General features: G+C 35.9%; 1 protein-coding gene across 1 annotated transcript in view; it reads right to left on the bottom strand.

The window, feature by feature from the left end:
• Positions 1-559: 559 nt before the first annotated feature.
• Positions 560-17,758, bottom strand: part of PTPRQ (protein tyrosine phosphatase receptor type Q) — a 188,623-nt gene continuing 171,424 nt past the window's right edge. Inside the window, exons 40-45 of the mRNA XM_077770183.1 lie at positions 11,859-11,993; positions 11,537-11,662; positions 10,562-10,710; positions 6,427-6,562; positions 950-1,073; positions 560-713 (exon numbers count right to left, since the gene is read on the bottom strand). Of these exons, the coding sequence (XP_077626309.1) occupies positions 676-713; positions 950-1,073; positions 6,427-6,562; positions 10,562-10,710; positions 11,537-11,662; positions 11,859-11,993 (708 nt within the window). The 3' untranslated portion in view covers positions 560-675. The remainder of the gene's footprint in view (positions 714-949; positions 1,074-6,426; positions 6,563-10,561; positions 10,711-11,536; positions 11,663-11,858; positions 11,994-17,758) is intronic.

Raw genomic sequence — 17,758 nt, forward strand, 5'->3', positions numbered from 1 at the left:
TACTCTATGACTTCACATGAGCAATCGCACTGTTTAATTTTTCTTTTTGTTTTTTTCAAACTACAGATCACAATGCAACTTAAATAGCCCTAAGTGTCCCCGAAGAGCTACTGTGTGTTGCATAAAGGCTAAGTAATCCCTACAGTGTCAGAGGGTTACCGTTCAGCTGTTCGAGATCATGAGATGATATCTCAGCACTCATAAAACAGAGATTCAAAACACAGGGGTGTACATGGAAGTACAGATCATTATGACAGTCCTGGAAGTTATCCACAAGAAACGTTAACACCCTGGAGGCCAAAATAACACTACTGAATCAACATTTACAACTTTTGTTCAAGGTTCAATCCACTATGCAGGGAAATTTTACATAGAAACATCATAATATTAATTTTCTATTTGGCTCATTCCGAAAAAGTGGAAGACTTCAAAAATCTCTGGGATATTTTTCCTTAAACATTTTAAATGCATATTTATTCTGTACAAAACAAATAACTATCCTCAATTAGCTATTTTCTAAAACTATTCATAAAATGTCAATCCATTTAGTAAGGCACAGTAACAGAAACATTGAGATTTCTTTAAGGTTGCACATTTCAATTCAGAAGAATGAGGGGGAAATTTTGGCCCCTGGGATTTGAAAATGTCTTCAGTTGTAATCTTTGGTCTGGATATTTACATGGTGGTTTCTTCCCATTCAAGCTCAACATCACCTATAAGATAAAGTAACATGTCACAAGAGAGAACTGAAGCTACCAGTGAAAAATATTTAAATGCTTCATGGCAAAAATATGAAGATAGAGAGGCTATTATCTTAACTTGGATTCGAGAGAAATAAAAAGAAATTGTTATGTGCATTAACCAGGCTGTTAAAACATTTTCAACGTGTGGTTATTATGTAATGAATGCTTCTGATAAACCAGTAAACTGGCACAATTTGCCTGTTTACCTTCCATGGCATCCAAAGAGTCCATCTTCTGAAGTGCTGAATAGTTAACAAAGCAGATGGGCTGATTACTTCCCTTACTTGATAAGAGATCCAGAATGCACTGGTATAAAAAGATATACTGCGCCTAGACACCAAAGAAAGAGTGGTTACATAACAGAAAGGGAGGAGAGTTTTCTTATAAGGGGAGCTATACCATTACAGTGAAAAGTAATACTGAATTTAATAAATGCTAAACAGCTAAGCGAGAAGCACAGAACTCACCATGTATATAAATGATTTTCTGCCATTTCAAACATAAGGTTTTCCAAGTTCCCATGGCTTCTTGTTTCTTTTCTTTAATACTTACCATTAAGCCCCATGCTAATATGTTTTTGCTTGCTGTGATTATAAAAAAGTGGCAAATTAGATTATTTAAATCTGTTTATGATTTCCTTTTTCCTGCTAGGTCTGAATGAGTAATTTTTCTTGTAAATAGTTTTCTTTTCAGAATGATTAGCATGGTTGTTGGCATGCAGATGCTAAATTTGCTTTCACTGTCTGTGAGTGAGCATATCTACACACCATCAGCACATTTAAAATACGTTTAACAATTCTGTTAATCACCTGACACTTGGCCTACTTAATGTCAAGTGTCAGGTCTTTATTTGTAAGTACAAGGCAGTTGATCACTGAAATATCCCAACACCCACATCCTGGACAAGGACTCCTAACATTTCATCTGAATGTTTAGGCTAAATTCAGTACTACCTAGCTTCTTGAAGTTTTTTCAATATAATTCAGTAACCTGTTAGCATTTTTGAGTTTGGACTTTCACAAAGATACTTAAAGTCAAGTTATAGAAAACCACCCTCATTTTTACATAGGAAACAACTGATGTTGAAGGAATATAACCAAATATTTACTTTATATGTCTGTGTGTGTGTATACTTTAAATATATGTATATATACTTTATATATGTGTATATATATACTCTCTATATATGTGTATATATACTTTATATGTATATGTATACTTTATATGTATGTACTATATATATATATATATATAGTACATACATACACACACAACTAATTTAAATAGAGTGTCCTCTAAAGTGACCACATTCAGAGGTTATATTCATATCTATTGCTACTGTATCTCAAAATCTTTTTGGAACTCCTCTACTGAAAGCTGTCTTCAGAAATTGTTGGTCATTATGAATATCTATTTCTTCATGAATTACAAAATGTTTCCGGAAACAGAAACATCTCATCTCATCTCATCTCATCAGAATGTCAGTTCTGTGAGGGCAGAACTCTGTCACACTCACTGCTTTATTCCCATTGCCTGTAATAGTGCCTGGCATGAAGCAGTTACATAACAAATGTTTGTTGACACCATTTAATTTTCACACCTAGCCAACCTTTATCATTCAAGGAACAATTTCATTTGGGTAACATTCAGAAGTCATTTGGGTTTTGTAAGTGAGTGGACAATCAATTTGTATAATTCAGTTTTGGTAAGAAATGAAGTTTTATTAGAAACTAGTAAAAATTCTGTTGAAATTACTAATAAATTACTTCTCAAGGTAATTTTAAAAAAGTGTTTTCAAATATACATCTCACAATGAATAGTATTATTGGCAGAAATATACAGACACAATATAATTTCTTTGAAAAGGACAATCTTTGAATTTGTGTTTAGGTGGTTTTGTTTGTTTGTTTTTTACAAAATTACATTCAAATTTGAAGCCACGTTTGATATGTGAAGCTTCTGACTGTCCCAATCTCATTTTCTCCACTGGAAAGAATGACGGGTGTAAACTCTGCCAGCAGGGCAGGCTGAGCTCCACGGCCGGTACTATATTTTCCAAGATCCTTCTGTCATAGTGTGTGATTGCCAAAGAGGCAGTGATGTGTTGAATTCCAGCTTCTACCAGCTTCTTAGATAATCATGGTACCTTAAGAAGTAAACTTTTCTGATGTTTGGCTTCCTCATCTCGAAGATCATAACACGTACATTGTGATATTTGAAGGACTTAATATATGTAAAGTGCCTGGCAAAAAAACTACACACCAAAAATATATGAGTTTTTTTTTCTTTTACCCTAAGGCTTCACATCTGTAAATTTCCAGGAAAACCATAGCAGGGAAGGGACTTATCCAGATTAACACTTATTGGAGGTACCAAAAGTAGCTCAGCATGTTATCTTACTGCATACTCTTCTCTCAGAAAGTTCTTAGGGCTGCTATGAACTGTGTTTTGGTAGACAATGAAATAACTCCTACTTCTCTCCTGCGTCTGGGCCACGCCCCTCTGGGGCTTTTTAGTGGCAAAATATTGCTGAGGTTCCTACCTCCTCACCTCTGCCCATGGCTACTCTAGCATGTGCTGAGACAGCATTCTTCATAGAAATTAGAAACATTCTCCATTGCAACAGAAGAAAATAAGAAACCACTCTTGTGCAAGCCACTAGTGGTTTGTAAGTACTGGAGTCAAGAACTGTAGTCACTTTCCTTTTTTATCATCACAGAGAAAAGACAGTAAAGAGCATAACTTTGGGAATGAAGTGAGTTGAAAGAGAGCTTCTGAGTACTAGCTTTTCAGCAAGTAGGGGCTCTCCCCAGAAGAATTCTATCAGACATTTACTGCATGGTGGGCATTTACTGCATGTTGGTGCTTTAGGTACTTTCTCTTATATTTCATACTGACAATAAGCTTGTGAAAAGTGTAACACGGTTATTTTACGAAAGAGAAATAACTCAAAGAGGTTAATTAAACAAAGACACAGAGCCAACAATTAATTAGCTGAGCTGGAATATTAACTCAATTTTCTGACTTCAAAATTCATGCTCTTTCCATTCCCTTGCCTAACCTGAAACATACTACTTGAGCTGGTTAAATAAGCATAATGTATGAAGCATATAGCATATATTGAGCACTAAATTGTGTGAAATTATTAACAGGCATTCTTGAACATACTCTGTACAAAGTCTGGTGCCACAAAATTTAGAGCAAGTCAAAATATTTCCAATTTTTATTATTTGACTCTAGATTCTAAAAGGAAACAATATCCCAGTTAGCCGCACTCTCTATAGTATCCAAAAGAGTCAACCAATCTTGATCACTGTCAAGGACACTGAACGCTTGTGCACATAGATACATCCAGGGACATGGGAGGAAAATGTTAAGTTTCTATTTATTCTTATTGTTAACAAAAATAAGAAAGAATTTGGGTTTTAGTAATGATTAATAGTTGGATTTATATTGTATCCCTTATAATTGAGGACTGCAAGATGAAAATGTGAGTTTCCTCCCTCAAAAGTTATTAAAGATTTTCAAGACAGTGATAGCAAACACTGGTATCAAGTGCAGTGCCCTTTTGAGCATGGGGCCCTGTGAGATTGTGCCTGTCACACCCAGGAAGACAACCTTGGTCACAAGTCATGTTCCATTTCTGAAGTATTCCAAAGGAGTAGTGATACTTCACTCATTTGTTCCCTTTCAGCATATAAGAGAATGCATATGGATTACATTGCCTAATTTTACCTCACCATCACAAAAGTGAAGTGGCTTAAAAAGATTCCTACAAAGAGACTGTAGATTGAAGGTAGTATTTATCATGTAAGCCCAAATGAATGATGAGGAAATGGCAGGGCTGATGTTCTTTGTACCTCTAGAATAATCTTACTCTATTCGGCAAAAACAACAGTGTAATGAAATCTAATAAAAAGCTAGATCACTTTTTAAAAATTATAAATAATTTAGAATATGTATTTAAAGTTACTATTGAAATAGAATTGCCTTGTGCTATGTGTATATTTTATGTATTTAAAATCACTATTGAAATAGAATTGCCAAAAAAATAATTGCCTGTGTAAAGTATATATATTATCTTTTGAAAATACTTAATGATAATATAATAGCATCATAACGAGCAAGATTTCAAAATATTGCTTATTTGATCTTTATTTCGTGTTTTTTCTTTCTCATTTTGTATATGTTTTATAATTTACATAACTTCAATCTACATTTAAAAAATTAGTGTAGAATTATTAGAGGTGAATGTGCAAACATGTTTCCTGAAAGGGACGTATAGTCCACAAAGTTTAGATGTCTCTGGTCTAGACAGCATCTTCCTAAGAACATTAATGTTCCCCTACATGGCATTATAAGTTCTGGGGTCAGAAAAGTTTCAAGGATTTCACAATCATGTAAGTTTGGAAAATGATGCCCATTGGGGCTCTACATTTGTAATTGTAATGCAAAGTAGCAGAGGGGCTTTAAGAAATTCTAAGATCAAGTTAACTTCTTTTCAAACTTATTAAAGCCAAGATCCTATTTTTCTCATACCTTTAACAAACTATGATGCTATAGGTGTTTTCTAGTAGGTATTGTGGAAAATATGATTATGACAGATCTGTATATTTACTGTGAGAAAATTTCTATTTGAAGAACCTAGAAATATCAATCCACATATATAGATAGAAACATCTTGGGGGTGCCTGGGTGGCTCAGGCGGTTAAGCGTCCGACGTCAGCTCAGGTCATGATCTTGCAGTTTGTGGGTTCGAGCCCCACGATGGGCTCTGTGCTGACAGTGCAGAGCCTGGAGCCTGCTTCAGATTCTGTGTCTCCCTTTCTTTCTGCCCCTCCCCTGCTCATACTCTGTCTCTCTCTGTTTCTTAATAATAAATAAATGTTAAAAAAAAATTAAAAAAAAAGAAACATATGTTATCGTTAGACAGATTTGGGCTTGAATTTTGGTTCTGAAACTAATTAATAGTGTAACCTTGTTTTATCATTTAGAGTCTCCAAAGGGAACATCTGCCTCCCTATTTGTAAAGCAAAGCCAGTAATACCTAGTCTGTTGATTAGTTTTATTGGTACTGCTTCACAAATAAAGGATTAAATGAGATAATATATGTAAAGGATTTAGTGTTATACTCTGTGACTTTTTTAATGAAGAAAAACCTATATATTTTATAAGTATTTTTGCCTTTAAACCAAAACAACAAAACAAAATACTCCCAGGTAGCTAGTTGGTAATATGCTATGACAATCATTAGTACTAATATACAACAGGGGTAAAAATGGACAAATGAAATACAGAAAACCCCATAACAGTCAATGTTTTAAACTTTTACCAAATATAACTTTTAGCATGTTTACAAAAGAAATTGATTTGGTTCATTTCCTAGGCTGCTCTAATTTGCCAAATGCTAAAGACAGATCAATTTTATGAATTATTTTCTATATGCTTATCAGTATAAACAAGTTAGGATGACCAGTCAGTAACAGTTCACAGCGGGGACTATGCTGTGTGAGCTGCCTTTCCCAAATTCCCTCCCCCAGGAAGTTTATAATGGAACCAAATAGAGCAGAGTGGCTGCTGGGCAAATAAGGCATTAAGTCCATGCCCAACCAGACTGCTACCGCTAAGCTCCTCCCTGGAGAAATTGTAGAGCTGACAGCACACACGGTTTTAGACATCTTACCAGGTTCTGCACCATGCACATTCTTTCACTTCTCAGTTCAGCTACTAATCCATATATATCCACAAAATCATGATCATTTATATGTTGTGTTAAGTGATCCAGGGCAATAAAAACTCCAGTTCTTCCCACTCCAGCACTGCAGGAAGAGTGACATTAGATGAATGCTGTTCAGCAATAGATTGTTCATGTTGGTAGTCATGAGGAAAATGAACTATGAGAGTAATAAATCCTAAACAGTTCCTTTTCTTATTTGGAGGTAGGTTTTCTTTGGAGTGTGTTTGGATTTGTGTTGTTACCAAGACTAGATAGATCAAGATGATTATCATTAGAACTCTATCAAATGTTTGAGGTTTTCTTCTTAAACAAGTTGAACTTTTCCTCTTCTTTCATAATGTTTTGAGGGGTGTATTTGGAGAAGTATACAGATGATTTGTTTATTTGTTTCACGTTTTTATTTAAATTCTAGTTAGTTAACATGTAGTGTAATAGTGGTTACAGGAGTAGAATTTAGTGAGTCAACACTTACATATTAATACCCAGTGCTCATCATAAGTGCTCTCCTCAATGCCCATCACCCGTTTAGCCCACCCCCCACCCACCTCCCTCCATCAACTCGCAGTTTGTTCTTTATAGTTATGAGTCTCTTATGGTTTGCCTTTCTATTTTCCCTTCCCTTATGTTCATCTGTTTTGTTTCTTAAGTTCCACATATGAATGAAGTCATATGGTATTTGCCTTTCTCTGAATTACTCTTTTCACTTAGCATAATATACTCTAGCTCCATCCACATCATTGCAAATGGCAAGATTTCATTCCGTTTTGATGGCTGAGTAATATTTATATGTATATAAAATTAAAAAGATTTTTTAAAAAAAATTGTCGAACATTCTTAACACCAAAAATTTTGTATTGAACATATATTTGGTTACCAATAGAACTGCTGAATATTAAAAATGCCAACTGTTTAGCCCTATAGCATTTCCTCTTCATCTTACTGGCAGTCTCTCATGTGTTCTTTTCACTTTCTTTTCTTACAATTTTTTTTTACTTCCTATAGATAATAATATTGAAAAGCTATTTCCTTTTAAGAAATTAGTTTCATACTCAGGGACAAGTATGCGCTCCACAGAAACTATGAATTGATAAACTTGACAAGATTTATGCAGAAATTCCCATTAGAAGGAAAGGACTCATAGCTATTTAAATGGTTAACATAGGAAGTAAATATAAAAAAGAGAAAAAAGGCACTTGGAAGGTCACCTAATCTTATAAATGTTACTTTGAGCAACATAAGATTGCCATTTTTGTAGGTAAGAAACAGTTGAATCTTAGCAATTTCCCATGATTCAGCCACGTAAGAAATAAGGAGCATTACAACATAAGTCTAATTATGGTAACACATATACACATGCCTGAACAGAGTAACCAGTTATTACATTATTCAATATAATTTGAGTGTCAGACCCTGTCCAGGCATCTGAGGTACAGCTGTGAACAACAGTACAAAGTCCCTACACTTAAGGAGCTTATTCTCTAGAGGACACAGAAGGGCAGGACACAAATACTGCATAGAATGTGGCTGGCCTTAATAAGCGCTATGGAGAAGGAGAAATCAGGTTAAGGAGAAAGCATCTCTGATTATGTAATATTAGAAAAGAAACACACATGAGGGAGCACATAGTGGGAGAGCCGCCCTGCAGCCGGAAGGTGGGGGGAGATGTGAGTGGAGCATGTCCTGCATGTTCAAAGAAGGGCAAGGAGGCCAGGGCCGGGAGAGTGCAGTGGTGAGGTGAGAGGGTGAAGCATCAGAGTGTCTGCTGCAGGGCCGCAGGTGGAACGCGGGAGGAAGGGCAGAGTCAGGGATGACTCCAGGGTTCTGGCTCCGTGGAGAGTGGACTTGCCATTTACCAAGGCGGGGGCTGAGAAGGAGGAGTGAGTTTAGAGACTGAGTCAAATATTCTGTTTTGGACACATCAAATTTTCAGAGTTTTGTGGTCATTCAGGCTGTCACATTAAATTGGCAGTTAAATTACATCTAAGTTGAGGTGAGAAGTTGGGGTTAGAGATAAAAATTTAGTAGACAGTTTTAAATGATACCAAAGAGAATTATTAATTTGAGCATACTTTTTTCTGATCTCTTTTATCCATTTCTATTACAAAGGGAGAGTCTCTCTCTCTCTCTCTCTCTCTCTCTGTCTCTCCGCCTCTCTTCCTATTGAAGTATATATAGTTGACACACAATGTGGCATTAGTTTCAGGTATACAACATAGTGATTTGAGAAGTCTATAGATTATGCTATGTTCACCACAGTGTAGCTACTATCTGTTCTCTACTCTTTTTGAGGCTACAAGGGATTAGGTACTTTTCTTTTCTAATGGGTGTTAGTGTCAGTGTCAGTATATGTACAAGACACAGAGAAACTAAAGGCAGCTACTGTCCATCAAAAATTTTAATCATCTATGGCCCAGCTTAAAAGGAATCATTGACTTTAAAAGCAAGCTGTTAATCTATTTATATCATACACTATTCTGATGAAAATGTTATGTATAGGGAAGGGAAATGGAATTAAGACAGTAAACTGAGGTTTTTAGTTTTTGTTCTATATGCTTTTTTTTCTATATGCTTTTTTAAATCTAAATATTATTTAGATATTTTATAATGAGCAATCATTTGTGTGTTACCTTTATAATTTAAAAATGTAAAATATTCCTAGAAAATGTATAACCATTTAAATTACATAATTAAAACTTTTTCCTCTAAATAAAAGTAAAAATCTTGGATGGATTAATATTTTCTTACATCTTTAACCACACTGATTATAGCATACACCATTAGAAAAAATATCAATTAGTTACTGGAATTATTATAATTGATAATTTATTCAGTATTAGTGTGACTAACTACTGTTAACCTAAATATTTTATTGCAGTAGAAGATACATAACATACAATGTACCATTTCAACCATATTTAAGTACATAACTCAGTTGGCACGAAGCACATTCACAATGTTGTGCCACCATCACCATTACCCATTTCCAGGAATTTTTCATCTTCCCAAGCAGGAGTTCGCATTAAACAACCAATTAAACAACGTACTTATTAACCAGTAATTCCCCATCTCTCTCTCCCTTGAGTCCCTGGTAACCACAATTCTACTTTCTGTCTCTATGAATTTACCTATTCTAGGTATCTCATGTAAGTGAAATCATAAAATAGTGTATTAATATTCACTTTTTCTCTAATTTACAAACCAATTGTTGAAGAGACTGAAGTTGAGACTTATTTAGATCTAACCATGTTAGAAAACACAAAGTAAATTAACCTGTCCAGGAAAGCTCTGAATTCCAAACAGCCTTGAATTTTATTTCTGAGTATTAAATACCAATGAAAATGAGGAGAAAAGTTTCACCTTACAGGTATATTCTCTTAACCGAGTTCAAGAAGCTAGTCAAGGAAGACATGTGAGTAACTAAAGTTTGTAAAAATTTGTTACCATACTTGGAGTGATCATTTAATTTAATCTTTATTTTAAAGTTCATTTTCTTCTGTTTTTTTGCAACTCAAATCTAAAATTTTGTTTTACAAAAATATTAAATTATAATAGACTAATGCGAATTGACATAATAGAGGATCAGGGGTGCCTGGGTGGCTCAGTTGGTTAAGCGTCTGACTTCGGCTCAGGTCATGATCTCACGGTTTGTGGGTTGGAGCCCCACATCAGGTTCTGTGCAGGCAGCTCAGAGCCTGGAGCCTGCTTCAGATTCTGTGTCTCCCTCTCTCTGCCCCTCCCCCGCTCATGCTCTGTCTCTCTCTGTTACATAAATAAATAAAAACTATAAAAAATTATAAAAAAAGAAATAATAAAGGATCAGATGCTTATTTGTAAAATTCTTAAAATCCTACAGACACACACACACACACACACACACACACCACACCATACATACACATACATCCACACATCAGTGAGGGGCTACGATTAAAAACAATTTAAAGACTTTCCTCTGAGAGGCATAATCTAGTCAAGAGTTCAGGAAAATTCCCTTGTCAATGGTGTCATGATAATAAAGACACATTGAGTTTAAATGCCATTTCTAGTGTTTCAGATAAGGTTCTGACAATGTCTTCCTTACCTGCAGTGAACAATCATAGGTGTGGTGTCGTGTGCTCTGCTTGCTCGAACCAACTTTACAAAGTGAATTAGAGGCGCACTGTTTTCAGGGACTCCATGCTCAGGCCAAGCAGTAAAGTTGCACTGTCGTACGGTCATGCAATCTCCATGCTAGGCAACGTGACAGATTAAAGAAGCGTGATACAATTATTAAAGTTCTACAATGAAGGTTTAAGGCAGCTGAAGTCCTAGCTTTTGAAGTCTTTTAAAAATGGCTATTTACCAAACAGAAGAAACTATGTTTTCATGATTTCCTGTAAGACAGGTGCTCTATTATTGTTACAATAAAGCAAATTGCCTTTCAGCATAAATGGAAGCAATACAAACAGATGATAATATAGTGTTTATATTCAAACGTAGTGTAACATTTTGTAGGGCAAGAATAATAGATTTTAAAACAATTTTGTTCCAAAACTTAAACACATTCAACAGTTATTCAAAACACAGGTAATGAGTGTCTGATAATGTCAGAAAATATAAAGGTCCTTTGTATCATTTTCTGTGTGTATAGGCATTTATACAAACTGATAAGTGGAATCCCATACTACACCTTATGTATTGGTTCTGGAGTAAATAAAAATCAAATTATTAAGACAAAGAAAGAGATGACTGATTAGGGAAATTCCTGTTTAAATCAAATATTAGAGTTTTTTCATCAAACCTCTTAATCTAGTTATTTCCTTCTTTTTTTTCCCTACCTAACAATTTGATGATAATTGGTTAATGTAAACCTTAACCATGAGATTTAGAATTAAACAACGTAACAACATATATTGAGGTCAGTTACCAACTAAAGACTTTTGTTCAGAAAATATTAGGAAGGCACTGTTGAATGCAGAGGTGTTGTTGCAAGGGACAATTCTGGAAATTAATTTGAGCTTTAGACATTAAGAGATTCCTATTGACTATTGTGTTCCCCTCCATTGCCTTTTTTTACCCTTTCAATTTTCAGATCCCTGATGGTCCAATCTATTTGAACATCCTCCATTAGCTTTGTAATCACTATATCTCCAAAGACGGTAACTGGTTTGTTGTCCTCTGGCCAATACTGATGGCATCTGATCTGTGTTCAGAGAAGATCACCGGTCAAGAACCACTCTTATATTAGAATATATATCACAGTTATTGCTACTAAGTTAAAACTGCCTTATAGATGGATGTCCAAGTTATTAATGACTCATAGTATTAGCCGAAATTGTCACACACATATTAAGACAATTGGAAAATGACCTCTTGTGAAAGATTTTTAAATAACTTACCCGTCCTTTTTCAAAACACTGTGTTAGCATTACCAATGTTTTCGCTCTGGTTTCCCACACCATTCTCCAAAAATCCCCAACTGTTCCTGGTAATGGACCTTGAGTGGCAATAAATTCATTTGGACATAGGTAGCCCTAAAAGGATACAATTACAACATTAAATCATTCAATCTATCTATCTATCTGAACAATATATAAAAATATACTAGTTGTAAAATATATAATAGAATGTAGAATTCACCTGCAAACTATCTAGAATGAAGTACCATTAATATTTTGTTCAGTTTCTTTACGGTATGAAAAGATGTACATTCTTCCACTGAAGTAATATTTATGAGTTTCTACTGTGTGTGAGGCACTGTTCTAGGAATTGGGGACTCATCCCCTGACAAAAGACACTAGCATTCTTCTTCTCATTTATCCTATATTTTAGTTAGGGGGAGATAGACATTAAGTCTATTAAAAAGTCCATTAAATAATCAAATTATGTAGAATTGTTTGAAGTGGTAAGTGTTATGAAAGAGGTTTTCAGAAAATAGGGTGTTCAGAAAAGACTCATGGGCAATATCTTAGGGACAATTTGAAGAAGGAAGGGAGTAAGGTCTGCAGGATTTGGGGGAAAGTGTTCCAGGTAGAAAGTCAAGTGTAACAGCATTAAAGGAAAAAAATGTGTCTAGAATTTAACAGCTGGAGTGGAGTAAATGAGGGAGGCCGGTTGTAGAAGATGCCATGAGAAAGAACAGGGGAGGGAAGATAGGGGTGCTTTATGTCCTAGTAGATAATTATAAGACTGGTTTCTATTCTGGATGATACAGAAAGCTGTTGAAAGACTTTGAACATACAGTGTTTAAACCATACACTCTACATGGTTTAGCAGTTTTACTCTGGCTTTTGTAAGAAGAAGCCTATAGGGGTTAAAAAGCGAAAGGAGGGGGTACCTTGGTGGCTCAGTCAGTTAAACAAGTCTGATTCTTGATTTCGGCTCAGGTCATGATCTCATAGTTTGTGGGACTGAGCTCCACATTGGGCTCTGTGCTGACAGCGCACAGCCTGCTTGGGATTCTCTCTCTCTCTCTGCATTCCCCTGCTCATGCCCTTGCTCACTCTCTTTCCCAATAAATAAATAAACTTTTTTTTTAAAGTGAAAGAAGGAGAGTGGTTAGAAGGGTATTGCCACAATCCCACCACTGGGGTAGTTTGGCTGACAGCGGTGGGGATGGTGAGAAGTGATAAGATATGGATATATTTAGAAGACAGAGTCAAAGGAATTTGCTGATGGACTGGATATTGGGTATAAGAAAATTAGAAGAATCAATAAAAAATCAGAGAAAGATGGGGAAGAATTCAGTATGTGCAGATTTGAAGGGAAAATTAGGAATTTATTATTGAGATATTAAACTTGAAATCCTTGTTAGACATTCAAGTGGCAATATCACGAAGGCAATTGGGTATATGAGTCTAGAATTCAGGAAGACATCCAAATGGGATGCACACATTTGAAAGTAATCATTGCCTAGATTTCAGTTAAAACACAAGAATGGGTGAAATGATAAGGAAGTGAATTTAGAAAGAAATCGTAAATTTAAGGATTGGGTTCTAGATAATTCCAATGTTTGGTGGTGAAGGAGATAACAGAGAACCAATGAGACTGAGAGGAAGGAGTCAAAGGTGTAGATGGAAAATGGAGAAATTGATGTCCTGGGTACCCAATGAAGAAAGTATTTCAAGGATGAGGACAATTAATGGTAATCATTCAATTTATAAAACGTTTTTTTCCTCAGTCATTTGCATTTTCATTTTTTCAGGGACCACTTTTTGGTACTAGAGTATTCTATCAAAGTAGGGACAAATCTGTTTCTGATGTTACTATAGTTCATTTTCATCATGGCTTTTAATTTTTAATTTCTAATTATAGTAAAAATCTATGCTTAAGTTAAAGTAATTTCAGGCATCTCAAGTTGACAGTAGAGATAATTGTGAGGCCTTGGTGCCTTTCTTGTGTCCTGTTGCATAATGTTATTATTGTTTGCTCTCTTGAAATTATTTCTAAACTCATTTGTAAAGTTAGTGGCTGTTTACAGGGATACCATATCTTTTTTCCTCCCTACCTCTCTCCCACAGTCCATCCACTGTCAAAATGTTCCAAGCTCTCCATGACTCCTAGCCTCAAGAGCACCATTCCCAAGAACAGCAAAGGGCAGAGGGATAAACACATATTAATCTCGTTACAGACCCTGGCCTGGAGTTTCCCAATCTTAAAGTATTTCCCTCAGACCACCTTCTGGTCCTCCCTTTTCCTTTCCCCAGACTTCATTTCCCACTTTTCCACTTGATGACTAGTTAGTTGTCTTACTTAACTTCCTTTATAGTTCTCCTCTCTTTTCCTCTAGCTCTCAGAGAGAGAAATAGGAATCCAGAATCCATTTGTAGATGGCTCTTGTCTTTTGCTTCTGGAAAAAGTGTTCATGACTTTCAGATGGAGATACCATGGAACAAAATTGGGGTGTGGGGGGAAATAGAAGCGTCAGATGTTTCTTTCTGAGAAGTCTTCGCTTTCTGAGGGAAGACTGCCCGACTTTGGGGATGGTGAAGTAAGGGCCACTATGGTTTAATGGCTTTTCTATTTCCATCTCTTCCTGGCATTTCAAGCAAAGATTTACCCGAAAGCTAAGAGTAACAATATACTTCCTACCCTAATCCTGAAATCTTCCTTAATGTAGAGTGCTTTCCATCAGGGCCTGCTTACCATGCAGCTCAGTAATGATTTTGAATATCATTACATGTGAGTCATAGTGACTTTGTTGTAAGGTTTATTATATTATAACATCACTTGATTATAGCAGGATATATATATTCAGAATTCTTAGTTTATTGCTCACCCTGTATCATCATCTTCTTATGACTGTTTCCTGACAACTGACAACCTATAATATTTAGAAGGGACACTGGAGGTTCATGAATATTCCTTTGTTTATGTAATCTGTGTGGTTTAGTTACACCTACTAAAACTGTCAGTTTCCTTTGTAATTGTATTCATACCCTATACTGTCACCTTATATCTGGTTGAACATTAGAGGATGTGAGCTATTCTTTTGTGCCTACTTATTGGGGAATAAAAATGGCACAAATCAATACATCACTGAGACAATTATTTGCCTTTGTCCTGTTCTATAGTATCACAAAACACATGATCATTAGCACAGCGATTAAATTTAAATGCATATATGTATCATTCTGTAAATCAAAGTAAAACTTCAACATGCTATAGAGTTTAGGCTATAATGAAAATTAATAACCACAAGATTTCACCAACATCTTTAGGCAAAGAATTACATTTTCAAGGGAATTAATAATTTCCTAAGAGACTAAAATATTGTTACCACAACAGAAAATGTATGTGGTTTTTCAAAATGGATTTAAAGTTCTTGCAGACAAATGGGTTTGATTTAAAGCTTTTGCATAAAAATTCAAAAGATGCCTTAACTTCTCTGAACCCTCCCTCACTTCCCTATTAAGAAATCTTCAATTCTCCCATTATTTATTCCTTTCACAATAGGACCCAATACATGGTTGTAATTATGGACTCATAATTAATCAATATAGAATTTAGAGTGAATTTTTCCCCCTTATTGGAAGTTTCAAGGCAGGATGGAGCATCAAATAAGCAGTGTCCCAGTGAGACCAAAGGGAATGGCAGGCCTGGGTGAGAAGACCTATGAGCAAGAAAAGAATAAAAGACTATGGGCAGCAAAAACCAAACAACCCAGTTAATAAATGGGCAGAAGATATGAACAGACACTTTTCCAAAGAAGACATCCAGATGGCTAACAGACACATGTAAAGATGCTCAAAATCACTCATCAGCAGGGAATACAAATTAAAACCACAATAAGATACCACCTCATACCTGTCAGAATTAACAACAAAAGAAACAACAGATGTTGGCGATGATGCGGAGGAAGGGGAACCCTCTTGCTCTGTAGGTGGGAATGCAAACTGGGGCAGCCACTCTGGAGAATGGTATGGAGTTCCCTCAAGAAACTAAAAATAGAACTACTCTATGATCCAGCAATTGCACTACTAGGTATTTACCCAAAGGATTCAAAAATACAGATTAGAAAGGGTATACCATATACACATGCACCCCAATGTTAATAGCAGCATTATCAACAATAGTCAAAGAATGGAGAGAGCCCAGTGTCCATCACTTGCTGAATAGATAAAGAAGATGTGGTGTATACATACAATGGAATATTACTCAGCCATCAAAAAGAATGAGATCCTGCCATTTGCAACTATGTAGATGGAGCTAGAGTGTTTTACGTGAAGAGAATTAAGTCAGTCAGAAATGACAAGTACCATTAATTTCATTCATATGTGGAATTTAGGAAACAAAAAAAGATGAACATATGGAAAGGAGGGTGGAGAGAAGGAAGGGAAATAAACCACAAGAGACTCTTAACAATAGAGAACAAACTTACGTTTGATGGAGGGAGGTGGGTGCGAAATGGGCTAAATGGGTGATGGGTACTAACTAGGGCACTTGTGCTGGGCACTGAGGGTTATATGTAAGGGATGAATCACCAAATTCTACTTCTGAAGCCAATATTACACTGTATGTTAACTTAAATATTAAAAATAATTAAAACTAAAATAAAATAATTGAGTTAGAGACATTAAAAAATGAAAAAAAAGACTAAGGGCAGTAGAGGAAATCCTCAAGTGATTGTAGGGTCACCATGATAAGGATGGTTAACTTTGCTGTATGTTAGAATTAAAGGTAGTGGGTGAAAATATAAGGGAGCATATCTTGTTTTTAAAAAACAACTGTATAGTGGAGCTGTTCAGAAAGAGAATCATCTGCCTTAGGAGGAAGTAGGTGAATCAATGCCGAGAGAAGCTAACATCTAATTATCAGGATTTTTAAAGAAACAGTTCCAAGGTGAATGGTTGACTTAAACAAGAACACAGGCCGTTCCTAACTCTGAGATTTCGTGATTGTGCCAATCCAAGTGGAGGTCTTGGGTGCATTTAAAGGTTCTGTATACCAATGATAGGGAAGAGCACTGAGGGGAAAAAGAACCATGGAGAAAGAGAGGGAGCCCTGAAAACACTTTGGTTTTATTCAATTTATAATCCAGTGAAGCAAGCTTTTATTATCTATGATGTGCCAGATAGTTCATTAGGCATGCTACAGTTCATCTCATGTTGGTTTATTTGTGTTCTTTTTAATTTTAATTTTATTTTTATGTTTATTTTAGAGAGAGAGAATGCAAACAAGGGAGGGGCAGAGAGAGAGGGAGATACAGAATCCAAAGCAGTTTCCAAGCTCTGAGCTGTCAGCACAGAGCCTGATGTGGGGCTGGAACCCACAACCTGTGAGATCATGACCTAAGCTGAAGTTGGATGCTTAACCAACCGAGCCACCCAGCCACCCCATCTTTTTTTTTTTTTTAATACTTATTTACTTTTGGGAGAGAGAAAGCAAGTGAAGGAGGGGCAGAGAGAGGGAGAATGAGAGAATCCCAAGAAGGCCTCGCACTGTCAGTGCAGAACCCGACACAGTGCTTGAACCCATGAACCATGAAATCATGGCCTGAGCTGAAATCAAGAGTTGGAAGCTTAACTGATTGAGCCACCCTGGCCTCCCTCATTTATGTTCTTTGAGCAGGTACAATGGAATGCACATTCTCTAGGTAGCTGAGGGTAAAGTGTAGCACATGACATCATAGTCCCATTGAAGGACTGAGAATCTAGATGGGAAGAAATACATACCAATTTTATATTGTATGGACATAACTATCTTTTTGACTAATTTTTTCTTTGTAAGGGAGATGGGCAGACCTTGTTATACACAAAGAATATTCTGACAAACATAAAATAGTGGAAAGGCCTGTGTC

This window comes from Crocuta crocuta, unplaced genomic scaffold, assembly GCF_008692635.1.
Source record: "Crocuta crocuta isolate KB4526 unplaced genomic scaffold, BGI_CrCroc_1.0 scaffold317, whole genome shotgun sequence".
In the NCBI taxonomy this organism is placed as follows: Eukaryota; Metazoa; Chordata; class Mammalia; order Carnivora; family Hyaenidae; genus Crocuta; species Crocuta crocuta.